The sequence below is a fragment of the Triticum aestivum genome, chromosome 6D, assembly GCF_018294505.1.
Source record: "Triticum aestivum cultivar Chinese Spring chromosome 6D, IWGSC CS RefSeq v2.1, whole genome shotgun sequence".
Classification (NCBI taxonomy): domain Eukaryota; kingdom Viridiplantae; phylum Streptophyta; class Magnoliopsida; order Poales; family Poaceae; genus Triticum; species Triticum aestivum.
Genome location: NC_057811.1, coordinates 298388709 through 298401347, shown reverse-complemented (window position 1 = coordinate 298401347; position 12639 = coordinate 298388709). Strand labels below are relative to the sequence as shown.

At 44.0% G+C, this 12639-nt stretch overlaps 1 protein-coding gene across 1 annotated transcript; it reads right to left on the bottom strand.

Moving 5' to 3' along the window:
- Window positions 1–7041: 7041 nt before the first annotated feature.
- Window positions 7042–8230, bottom strand: LOC123141512 (uncharacterized). Its single transcript, XM_044560630.1, has 2 exons — window positions 7817–8230; window positions 7042–7717 (listed from the first exon to the last, which is right to left on the bottom strand). Exons 1-2 carry the CDS (start codon window positions 8055–8057, stop codon window positions 7356–7358), a joined length of 603 nt encoding a protein of 200 aa, XP_044416565.1. The 5' UTR covers window positions 8058–8230; the 3' UTR covers window positions 7042–7355.
- Between the last annotated feature and the right edge of the window lie 4409 nt (window positions 8231–12639).

The following is a 12639-nucleotide window of genomic DNA, read 5'->3' as shown; positions in this document are numbered from 1 at the left end:
ACATGTTATTGATGTGTATTTTACTAGTGTTCGTAGTAACCCCTAGGTATTTGATACCCGTTCAGTTTCTAAGATTAGTAACTCGAAACAGGAGTTGCAGAGACTAGTTAAAAGTGAGGTGACGATGTGTGTTGGAAATGATTCCAAAGTTGATATGATCACCATCGCACACTCCCTCTACCTTGTGTTGAACCGAAATAAATGTTATTTGGTGTTTGCATTGAGCATGAATATGATTAGATCATGTTTATTGCAATATGTTTATTCATTTAAGTCAGAGAATAATTATTGTTCTGTTTACACGAATAAAACCTTCTATGGTCATACACCCAATGTGAATGGTTTATTGAATCTCGATCGTAGTGATACACATATTCATAATATTGATGCCAAAAGATGCCAAGTTGATAATGATAGTGCAACATACTTGTGGCACTGCCGTTTAGGTCATATTGGTGTAAAGCGCATGAAGGAACTCCATGCATATGGACTTTTGGAATCACTTGATTATGAATCATTTGATACTTGCGAACCATGCCTCATGGGCAAGATGACTAAAACTCCGTTCTCCGAAACAATGGAGCGAGCTAATGACTTATTGGAAATAAGACATACGGATGTATGCGGTCAGATGAGTGTTGAAGCACGCGGTGGATATTGTTATTTTCGGACCTTCACAAATGATTTGAGTAGGTATGGGTATATCTACTTGATGAAACACAAGTCTGAAACATTTGAAAAGTTTAAAGAATTTCAGAGTGAAGTGTAGAATCATTGTAACAAGAAAATAAAGTTTCTACGATCTGATCGTGGAGGCAAATATTTGAGTTACGAGTTTGGCGTTCATTTAAAACAATGGGGAAAAGTTTCACAACTCACGCCATCTGGAACACCACAGCGTAATGGTGTGTCAGAACGTCATAACCGTACTTTATTAGATATGGTGCGATATATGATGTCTCTTACCGATTTGCCACTATCATTTTGGGGTTATGCATTAGAGACATCTGCATTCACCTTAAATAGGGCACCGTCTAAATCCGTTGAGATGACACCGTATGAACTATGGTTTTGCAAGAAACCTAAGATGTGGTTTCTTAAAGTTTGGGGTTGCGACACTTATGTTAAAAGGCTTGAGCCTGATAAGTTCGAACAAGGGGTTGGTGCGCCCCTCTACCCCCTGCCCATGCACGAAACGAGGGAGGGAAGGAAAGGGGAGGCGCCCTAAGGCAGCCATCTCCCTTTCCTTTCCCCCTCATGTCCAAATAAGGCAAGGGGCGCGCAGGGCAAGGCAGCAGCCCTAGGGCTGCCGCCAGGTCTCTTGTGGCGCCCTAGGGGCTGCATCCTTCCCTCCCACCTATATATACATTGGGAGGGGGCACCACACAAGAACACAACATTGTCTTAGCCGTGTGCGGCCCCCAGTCCACCATTTACTCCCTCGATCATATTTTCGTAGTGCTTAGGTGAAGCCCTGCGGAGATCACATAACCATCACCGTCACCATGCCATCGTGCTACCGGTACTCATCTACTACCTCGTCGTCTTGCTGGATCAAGAAGGCGGAGGACGTCACCGAGCTGAACGTGTGCAGAATGCGGAGGTGCCGTGTGTTTGGTACTACATCGGTTGGAGGGCAAAGAAAGTTCGACTACATCAACCGCGTTGTGAAACGCTTCCGCTTATGGTCTATGAGGGTACGTCGACACACTCTCCCCCTCGTTGCTATGCATCTCCATGGATAGATCATTGCGTGTGCGTAGAATTTTTTTGTTTTCCATGCAACGTTTCCCAACAAAGGTGTAATACGAATATGGTCAGACCATGTATCCAGATAGCGCTCGATTTTCTTAAAGTTCTAGCAGAATCGTTTTGAGATGATAGCACGAAGCATCGAAAGATGAACAGGAGTCATATGGTGATATGATTGGTAATAGTTTTCCTACCAGTCAAATTTTTTGTCATCAGTGATGTCCACATCAATGAATGAGAATAAGATCAGGATCTTGAATCATTCACTAGTGCAATCTTAATTATGGAAACGTCTAAGTTGAATCTTGTGTTTATTGTTGTAGAACAATGGCGTGCAATAGTTTAAATTTAGCACCTCTGTTTGAGAAAGAAAAGTTGACTGCAAATGATGGAAATTATGAGTATTGGATCCACACTCTAAGATTTGTTCTCAGGAGTGCTAAGAAATAATATGTGCTGGATCAACCGCTTGGTGACTACCCGACGCCTGGGGCGTCTCAAGATGTCATCAGTGTGTTTATATCTTGCAAGAATGATTTCAGTGTCGTCAATCAAGTGTTACAGAAATGTTATCAAAAACTCACTCCCATCAAGATTGTCGAGGCACTAGAAGTTTTGTTTCACAAAGATCCAGCTGAAATTCATGAGATGAATGAAGCAATGGATGAATGCGAGATAGTTGAAGGTATGGAGCAAGGTGACACGTTTGTAGACTATTATGCTAGTGTAACTGTAATGGGAGTTTATATTCCCAAAACACAAGAGAATGATTTGATGTTTTCTTTGATTTATGAAGCAATGCTAAAAAACATTAGATTGGATTGCAAAATCAAAAAAAGTTGTTGATAAACAACAGGAAGTTTCAAAGGAAAACGCAACACCAAGCGGAACAAGGTGGAGCTTCTTGCGAGACTATATGTTTTTACTGCAATGAGAAGGGACACTGGAAAAGAAATTGCTTGGAGTATCTGGCGGATAGTCTTCTGGCAAAGGTATAGAAGTTATACAAGTTAATGTTATTGATATTCTACTCACCGAAAATTCCAAGTCATGGCTATTTGATACCGGATCTGTTGCTAACATTTGCAACACGATGCAGGGTGTAAACAACGTTCAGAAGCTGAGAAGAAATGAAGTTGTGATGTGCGTCGGGAATGGTGATGGGATCGCTGCTCAAGTCGTCGGTGTCATGTCTTTGAGTTTACCTTCAAGATTGGTTTTAGAACTAAGCAATTGATATTTTGTTTCTCATGTAAAAACATCATCTCTGGTTCATGTTTGATAAATGACGAATATTCTTATAAGTCAGAGAACAATGGGTTTTCAATATATTATAAGGATATGTTTTATGGATTTGCACCCACGATTGGTGGATTATTCATATTAGGTCCTGAACATGAAAAAGTTGTCTATAACATTAATGCTAAATGCCTCTCTACCCAACTCATCATCAACTTCACTTTAATGGTTGGATCCTCGGCTATATGTTTATGGTATTTCTAACTGATGAATACCGAGGTTAGCTGATGGTGTGTCTTGAATGCTTCCACGGTCGGTAGTTTGCATTGGTGAATGGCTTTGCAAATAGTTATATTCCACAATTCATCTCTCGTGAATCTTCCATGGACTTTCCATGAGCATCTTTCTGCTTCAGATTTAACGGTGCATCACTTGTTGCAGTCCAAGTGAACAACTATGAAAGGCATGTGGTGCTTAACAACATACTCACACAACCACATCTTGAATTCTAGCATGTGCTCGAACATCAAGCCTTTCCTTAGGTAAGACATAGTGATCTCTTTGGATGTACTACTTGGGAACGGTCTAGCCTCAATTGTCTTACTCATGCCACCATCGACTATAGCCTTATTTGCAAGGCTAACATCACTAAACAAGGGCACTTTGTGATCCCTACCGGTGATTTTTTTTGTACCACTCTACTTCTTTCTCCGTGAAACCGTCCTCATCCAACTCATTCACCGGGCCTTCATCATCCGAGTCATCCACACATGCACACTGGTAGAGAATGTCTGGGTCCATGTCCTTATTCCTGACTTGAGCCTCTATGTCACTAAGTGTTGGGGAACGCAGTATTTCAAAAAAATTCCTACGATCACGCAAGATCTATCTAGGAGATGCATAGCAATGGGACGGGAGAGTGTGTCCACGTACCCTCGTAGACCGAAAGCGGAAGCGTTTAGTAACGCGGTTGATGTAGTCGAACGTCTTCACGATCCAACCGATCCAAGCACCGAACGTACGGCACCTCCGTGTTCAGCACACGTTCAGCATGATGACGTCCCTCGAGCTCTTGATCCAGTTGAGGACGAGGGAGAGTTCTGTCAGCACGACGATGTGGCGACGGTGATGGTGAAGTTACCGGCGCAGGGCTTTGCCTAAGCACTACGACGATATGACCGAGGTGTTAAACTGTGGAGGGGGGGCACCGCACACGGCTAAGAGATTGTCTGTTGTGCTTTGGGGTGCCCCCTGGCCGCGTATATAAAGGAAGGGGACGAGGATGCCGGCGGCCAAGGAGGGCGCGCCAGGGGGGGTCTTACTTGGACTCCTAGTCCAAGTAGGATTCGGCCCCCCCTCCTTCCTTCCACCGGAGAGGGAAAGGGGAAGGGAGAGAGAGGGAGAAGGAAAGAGGGTGCAACGCCCCCTCCCCTAGTCCAATTCGGTTTGGGCAAGGGGGGGCGCCTCCTCAGGTGGCATGCCTCCTCTCCTCCACTATGGCCCATTAGGCCCAATAACTTTCCCGGGGGTTCCGATATCCTCCCGGTACTCCGATAAATCCCCGAACCTTATCGGAACCATTCTGATGTCCGTATATAACCTTCCAATATGTCAATCTTTACCTCCCGACCATTTCGAGACTCCTTGTCATGTCCATGATCTCATCCGGGACTCCGAACAAACTTCGGTCATCAAATCACATAACTCATAATACAAATCATCATCGAACGTTAAGCATGCGGCCCCTACGGGTTCAAGAACTATGTAGACATGACCGAGACACATCTTCAGCCAATAACCAATAGCGGAACCTGGATGCTCATATTGTCTCCTACATATTCTATGAAGATCTTTATCGGTCAAACCGCATACAACATACGTCATTCCCTTTATCATCGGTATGTTACTTGCCCGAGATTCGATCGTCGGTATCTTCATACCTAGTTCAATCTCGTTACCGGCAAGTCTCTTTACTCGTTCTGTAATACATCATCCCGTAACTAACTCATTAGTCACATTGCTTGCAAGGCTTATAGTGATGTGCATTACCGAGAGGGCCCAGAGATACCTCTCCGATACACGGAGTGACAAATCCTAATCTCGATCTATGCCAACTCAACAAACACCATCGGAGACACCTGTAGAGCATCTTTATAATCACCCAGTTACGTTGTGACGTTTGATATCACACAAAGTGTTCCTCCGGTATTCGGGAGTTGCATAATCTCATAGTCAGAGGAATATGTATAAGTCATGAAGAAATCATTAGCAATAAAACTAAACGATCATTATGCTAAGCTAACGGATGGGTCTTGTCCATCACATCATTCTCTAATGATGTGATCCCGTTGATCAAATGACAACACATGTCTATGGTCAGGAAACTTAACCATCTTTGATTAACGAGCTAGTCTAGTAGAGGCACACTAGGGACATTCTGTTTGTCTATGTATTCACACATGTACTAAGTTTCCGGTTAATACAATTTTAGCATGAATAATAAACATTTATCATGATATAAGGAAATATAAATAACAACTTTATTATTGCCTCTAGGGCAGATTTCCTTTACTAAGAATGTTGTGGTGCCTCTCATCCTCTTGCTCAAAGTCATGACCATCATCATTGATGGGTGCACCACCCTCAAACTTATATTGGGGATACTCGTTGACATAATCAACTTGTTCGTTGCCATGTTGAATATCTTTCACCTCAATTCATTTGATTGGCCAACAGGAGGTTGGCTCATTGCATTGGTGGCCACCACTTCAACTCTTTGCTCAACAATTGGTAGCACGCTAATCGGGCTCACATCATCTAGTAAGGTTTGGTTCAAGTCAATCTGAAAGAGAGGAGCCTTGACCACCTTAGTTGTAAACAATTCGAGTGATTTGACTTCCGAGGATGCAATAACCTCCTTATATGCACCCCCATTGCAAATTACCCTTGATAGGCATTGTCTTCGACACTTGTGTGCCATCCCAACATCATATTTTCCTACTAATTCAACTTGTTCATTTGGATCCATCCACTTTAATCGAATATGTGCTTCTTCCACATGCTCATCATAACTAGGACTCTCAAGAAATGTCAACACTTCCTCATTCTTGTCAACAATATCAACATTCATAAATATTCACAATCCTCTCCATCTAAAAATCAATGGGAACATAAATACAACAAAGAAACAAAGCAAAATATAACACATTGCATACAAAACCACTTAGACAAAATGTGTTCATCCAAATTAAGCATTACCCAAACCCTAACCCTAACCCTAAATCCAAACATTAAGCATAACCCAAACCCTAAGGTTTGTTCGTCCACATCACAAATCAACACTATTGGAGCAACCATACTCACTAGTAAACACTACAAACATCATAATGTGGAACCATGTTCAAAACTAGGGTTAGGATCCACATGACAAAACCATCCAAATAGACAAATCCAACCAATACAAATTTGTGAGATGAAGGATATTAGCTCGAGGAACGGAAATGACACCGAACGCAATCGATTTGCAACGATATGAGAGGGTTTAAGTGAAGGAGACAAAGGAGAAAAGGGCAAAAGCTGGAGACAGGCCAATGGGGGAGAAGAGAGCGAGTGGTGAGTGATAGGTCAGAGCCCCACGATCACTTAAATATATAGAGCAGAAACGCCATAGGCCTTGGCGTTTGAGGCCCAGAAATGCCATGGGCCTTGGCGTTTCAAGCCTGCCACGTCAGTTTGCAACGCCAGCAAGGCCTGACCGTGGGCCAAGGCAGCAATGCTGGCTTGGTTGATGGCCTGTTTGGCGTTTTCATGTTCATCTGAAACGCCATGGTTTATGAAGTTTCCAAAAAATGTCATTTTGTAAAATAATTTCATGGACGAGTGATGAAGAGTTCTGACAAGATCAGAACAGTGATTTCGGCCTCCAAGGGCGCTAGGTTATGCCGGTCTCGAGTGGCGTAGCGTGTCACTCCATCCACATATCGCGCGGAAGGAACACTCGAGATTCGGAATGGAACAAAACTAGCCGGACAAGACATGAATGAAGTCAGAAAGAGACGAGACAGGCTAGCTGGCTGCGTAATCCGCCCAACGAACCTTATCGCCCTTGCGTCTGTCCTGCTGGTTTCCGGGACTTATCCACACTTTTGATCACGAAAAAAGTGAAAAGGAAAGGAAAGAACGACTCCTACACATACTTCTCTTTTTTGGACAGACTCTGAATCTTATTTAAAATAAGCCAAGCTAATAAGTGTGTTACAGCAAAGCAGGGCTTACAATCCGTTGAGCGACAGCGGCACAGCGCCCCATGGACGATCTCACGATTGCCAAGCTGATACACCAGCACGCTGCTGCTAATCCCGCTGTTATTGCAACCAACTGCCGTTGTGGAGAAGCAGGAGCTGGTGCGGGCGCCGGTGGCCCGAATGCACACGAGCCGGAGGGGGGCGAGCCGTGTGGTGGTGCTGGTGGCGGACGTACGACGGCGTTGGCCTGGACGACGGGGTGGACGGCGAGAGCGGCGGCGTCTTGGCCCTTGGGAACAGGAACGCCCTTATCTTGAGCGGCTGGAGCCGGTCCCTGCTGGCGGCGTCGTACTCCTCCAGGAGGTGGCCGAGGTCGTCGTTGGTCGTGACGGAGACGAGCGCGTCCAGGTCCTCCGTCGGCAGCTGGCACCGCAGGCTCACCGCCTCCCATCCGCACATGTCCGTCAGCTTCCGTTGCAGCTCTGAAGTGATCGATCGATCCACAGTCAAACAGCTGAACTGGGCGGAGTACCGGACACGATCAATGGACAGCAGGAGGCGTCGTTGGTACAGGCATTTACCGTGAAATTGGAGGGGGCGGTCGACGGAGAGGACGCGGTTGTTGCCGCCGACGTAGCGGAGCGCGCCGTCGGGGTGGCGTGGAAGGATCATGCCCCCGTAGCTGCACAGGAACTTGACGCTGCCTTCTGCAGCTGCCCCGGGGGAACCCGGCTTCACGACGCAGACCACGTCGTCGTCGTCCAAGGAGCCGAGCGACGACGTGCACGAGCAGGACGACGACCACGAGGACGCGCCCGCCATACCTTCTTGCCGGCGGTGGACGAAACTGAAGCTGCAAGATCAGTGTTTGAGAACGCAAGAAGCTGTGTGTGTGATTCTGTGTGTTTTGGAGCGGTGGCTCCAGCATCCACCTACACCGTAGCCCCAAGAGGGAAGAATATATGTGCACCCACCCTCGTGGTGTCACCGTTGCATCGAACTTCCGTAGCACATTTCAAAATGTTTGAAAATTTCTAGAAAAAATATCAAACATCAACCCATGTTGTTACAAAATTTTAAATCAAATTTGAAATATAGCTTAGGGTACAAAAATTCGATATTGAATAATACATAACACAAGTTGGGCTTTGAATTTGATCCATTATCACTATTGATAATAAATTCCGCATATAATCTCAAGCTATGTTTCGATTTTCGATTTGAAATTTTCTGACAACATTGGTTCATGTTTTGTCAATGAGCTATTAACGTTTTAAAGTGTGTCACTGGTGCACCGGTAGTGCCAGAAAAATGGATGCATCGAATACATTTCCAAGCTGCTTGAAGCCTTCGGCAGAGCCACGGGAGTCCTAGAAACTTTTTGTCTATTTTGTCATGGCTGATCACTACTCCAAGCCTTCGCATGGTCACTGTGGGCCGAACGGCATGAGGCATAGGGTAGTGTTTGGTTGGATGCCTGATCGAACTTGTCTGACCTGACCACCTCCTTGAAGTGAGAACAACTAACTAAAGGTTATCCCCTGCGGGGACTTTCAAAGGTCATTTTTTGTGCCTTGTGGGCACGCCTAGCTGCCATCACATGTCGCATGCTGGGCGCTCCCTCCTAATTTTAAAATTGTTTTCTATACGGATTTTGGGTTTTTGATGGCTTTTTTTTTGTTTTATCTGGGTTTTCCTAGGTTTTGGAGCAGACAAAAATCATGGAGTTTTTTTGCATGAAAAAAATTATGCTTCCACGAGCTGTGCTTCTTGAAAATGGAAAAAGTATGTGCTTCCATGAGAAGCACAAAATTTGCTTTTCGTTGAGGCACATATTTGCTTCTGCGAGGAGCATATATGTGTTTTGGGGCAAAATATGTGCTTTCACAGAAAGCACATATTTGTTTCTCGTGGCGGCACATATTTGCTTCCGTAAGAAGCACAAATGTGTTTTGGGGGCAAAAACATGCTTCCACAAGAAGCACATATTTGTTCTGCGAGAAGCACAACTGGGAAAGAGAAGAAAAAAATATGCAATGCTTCTCAGGTAGGCACAGATTTACTTCCGCGATGCTTCTTGTGAAAAAAATTGTGCTTTCACAAGAAGCACATATTTGCTTCCGCGCGAAGCATAGTTGTGCTTCTCGAAAAGGGAAAAATATATGCTTCCATGAGAAGCACAAATTTATTTTTCGTTGAGGCACAGAGCTGCTTCTACCAGAAGCATAGTTCTTATTGGAAGGGGGGGGGGGGGGGGGGGGGGAAGGGGAAACATGCTTCCGGCTCCAGGTTTTTGTAAAAAGTATGTTCGCTGAAACCTATTAACATGGATCTAGTTTCGAAAATCGTCGACGCGAGAAATTCAACGGTTAAAACGGTTCGGGAATTGGGCGCGGGTTCAAGAGACAAAATGTTTTGGATAAATAAATCTATGAAAAAAGAGAAGCGGCATGTATCTGAGAAGATCAAGTGACCTTTGCAAAAGTTAATTCTTAACTGGCGACTTCGTCCTGGAATGAGTCTGGTATTTGATCACCTCGACCACCACCTGCCAAAGGCCCAGCGCCAATTGGACTGACTATACGGATCCAACTGGTATGTATTTTCTGTAGAGAGTTAGGGTTTGAGAAACAGCAACTGCTGTTGTAGATGAGAAGTCCCAATACCCTCGAAAAAAGATGAGAGGTCCCAATCGGCCAATCTCATACGCCGCTCACATGCGTCAAATAGTTTTTTTTTGTGAGCACGTGTCAAATAGTTTTTTTTAGGGAAACTCATAAAACTTTAATGAACCGTCACACAGTTTATAGGGACGGAAGAAAGATTTTCAGGATGGCCTAACCAAATATAGCGACTGGTCCTTAAAGTTAAAACATGCTTTGCTAATTTGTGGGCCTCAACATTCAAGATTCTAAACTCATGTCTAATAAAACAAAAAGTAAAATAACTCGAGCGCCTTTGATCTCATGCGCCACAGCTCCATACAGTGCCGAGGTCCCTCCTGTATAGCTTTAACTGCACTCTTATAATCAGATGCCACGTAGATCGTTTGTATGTATAGATCATCTGATAGAGCTAAAGCTTCCATGAGCGCCAATGTTTCAGGCACTTCTTGTCCATCTATATTTTTGAAGACCAAGCATCAAATACTAGGCGTCACGGCTGCGGGTGCTTGCTCCTGGGCCGCGGCCCAAGTTGGCGTCTGTTAGCTTCCCGGTGGTTTTGTGTGTGTTTTATATTGTTTTGCCATGTTTTCGGTGAAATCACTAGTTAAGTTAAGGTATACTCTTTACAAAGATCATCCCAGTCTTCTTGGGCTGACAAGTGGCGCACTGCATGCGCATCATTTGTCACAACCTATGAGTTTTCTTCTTTTTTCATAAATTTGTTTTTCTAAAACATTTTATCTCTTGAACATTACATCTAATTCTAAACCGTTTTCATCATTGGATTCCTCGCGTTGAGATCTTTAAAATTAGATCTCATGTTAATAGGTTTCTATGAACTTTTTTTAGGAAAAAACTCAAAAAAATCTGTAGAAAAGATCGTCGCCGGAAACATGTTTTTTTTCCCTTTCCGGAAGGCACCACAGTACTTCCCGCGGAAACAAATCTGTGCCTTTTGTAGAAACAAAAAAAAAACATGTTTTTCCTTTCTGAGAGGCATAATTGTGCCTCTCCCAAACCCAGACCCGTGCCTTCACAAGAAGCAAATCCGTACCTCTTCCGTTTTTTTCTTTTTCTAAGAGTACCTCTTGCAGAAGCAAACCTGTGCCTCTCATGAAAGAACAAAAATAAAAATATATATTTTTATTGAAACTTTCTAAACACACATTGAAATATTTCAATGTGTGTTTAGAAAGCAAAAATGCTATACGTATGGATTTGTTTTACAAGGATTTACAGACCAACCATCCTCCCCTCACTAAACCCCCCCCCCCCCCCCCGTTTTTGGATGGGGCCCACCTCATCAAATTACCAATTAAACCAGCCCACCTCAGCATTGCCTGTAAAAGTCCTGTAAAGCCTCCGTATGTCTAGCATTGCCATTTAGAAAGTTTCAATAAAAACCGACAGAAAAAAGGGCTCTACAGCGCAGGTTAATAGTGTGTGTTCTACAGTGAACTGAGTGCTGCAATATTTAGCCGCTACAGTACCATTTCTCTTCGTTGCGTCCATAATGGGTCGGCCTAGTTGGTTTGCGATCTGTGCGAAGGCTCATAAACTAAATTTGACGCCCGTGGGTGTGGAGGCCTCGTCCTAATCAGCGCCGATGCTAATTAATGAGTATTCTACCCGCAAAAAAAATTAATGAGTATTCCCTCCAAAAGACAGTCCTATCTTGTTAGGTTATAAGGCTAGCCATAGTGGGAGTAACTTAAGTAGTAATATAACGCACCCCAAGATATATATGCTTATGTGGCACGTTGCATGTACGTTATTTATGGCAACCTGTGATCTTTTTCTGTAAATTCGTTTATTCAAAACATTATATCTCTTAAACTATGCGTTTAAATCTTGAACCGTTTTTACTGTTGGTTTCTTGTGTCGAGATCTTCAAAATTAGATCATATGTTGATAGGTTTTGATAAACTCTTTTTTCACGAATAAAACCGGACAAAAAACTCAAACTGCGAGCATGTTTTTAGTGCCTTTCCGAAGAGGCATGGCCGTGCCTCTTGTAGAAGCAAATCCGTGGCTCCACGAGAAGTAAATTTGTGCCTCTCGCGGAATGAAAAAATACGTGTTCTTTCTCGCGGAAGCAAATCCGTGCCTTTTGTAGAACAAAAAAAGAGAGAACGTGTTTTTCTTTTCTTTTCGAGAGGCACAACCGTGTCTCTCGCAAAAGCAAATTCGTGCCTGCACGAAAAGTAAATCTGCGCCTCTCCCAGAACGAAAAAAACGTGTTTTTTTTCTTCTCCGAGAGGCACGACCATGCCTCTTGCGGAAGCAAATCCGTGCCTCTAGCGGAACGAAAAACGTGTTTTTTTTCTTTCCCAGAGGCACGAAAGTAATTCCGTGCCTCTCGCGGAGCGAAAAAACAGGGTTTTCCCTTTCCAAGAGGCACGACCGAGCCTCTCGCGTAAGCAAATCCGTGTCTCCACGAGAACTAAATATGTGCCTCTCACGGAACGAAAAAATGTGTTTTTTTCTTTCTGAGAGGCACGGCTGTGCATCTGCGGAAGCAAATCCGTGCATCCAGGAGAAGTAAATCTCCGCCTCTTGCAGAAGGCAAAACATACGCGTTTTTCACGCAATTTTTTTTTGAATTTTTTTTCAAATCCTAAGAAAAACCGGGGGAATAGAAAAGCCGAAAAGAATCATCTAAAACCCAAAAACGCATAGAGAAAAACAAAAAAACAAAATCCAAAGGAAGCGTCCTGAACGCGACACGTGATGGCGAC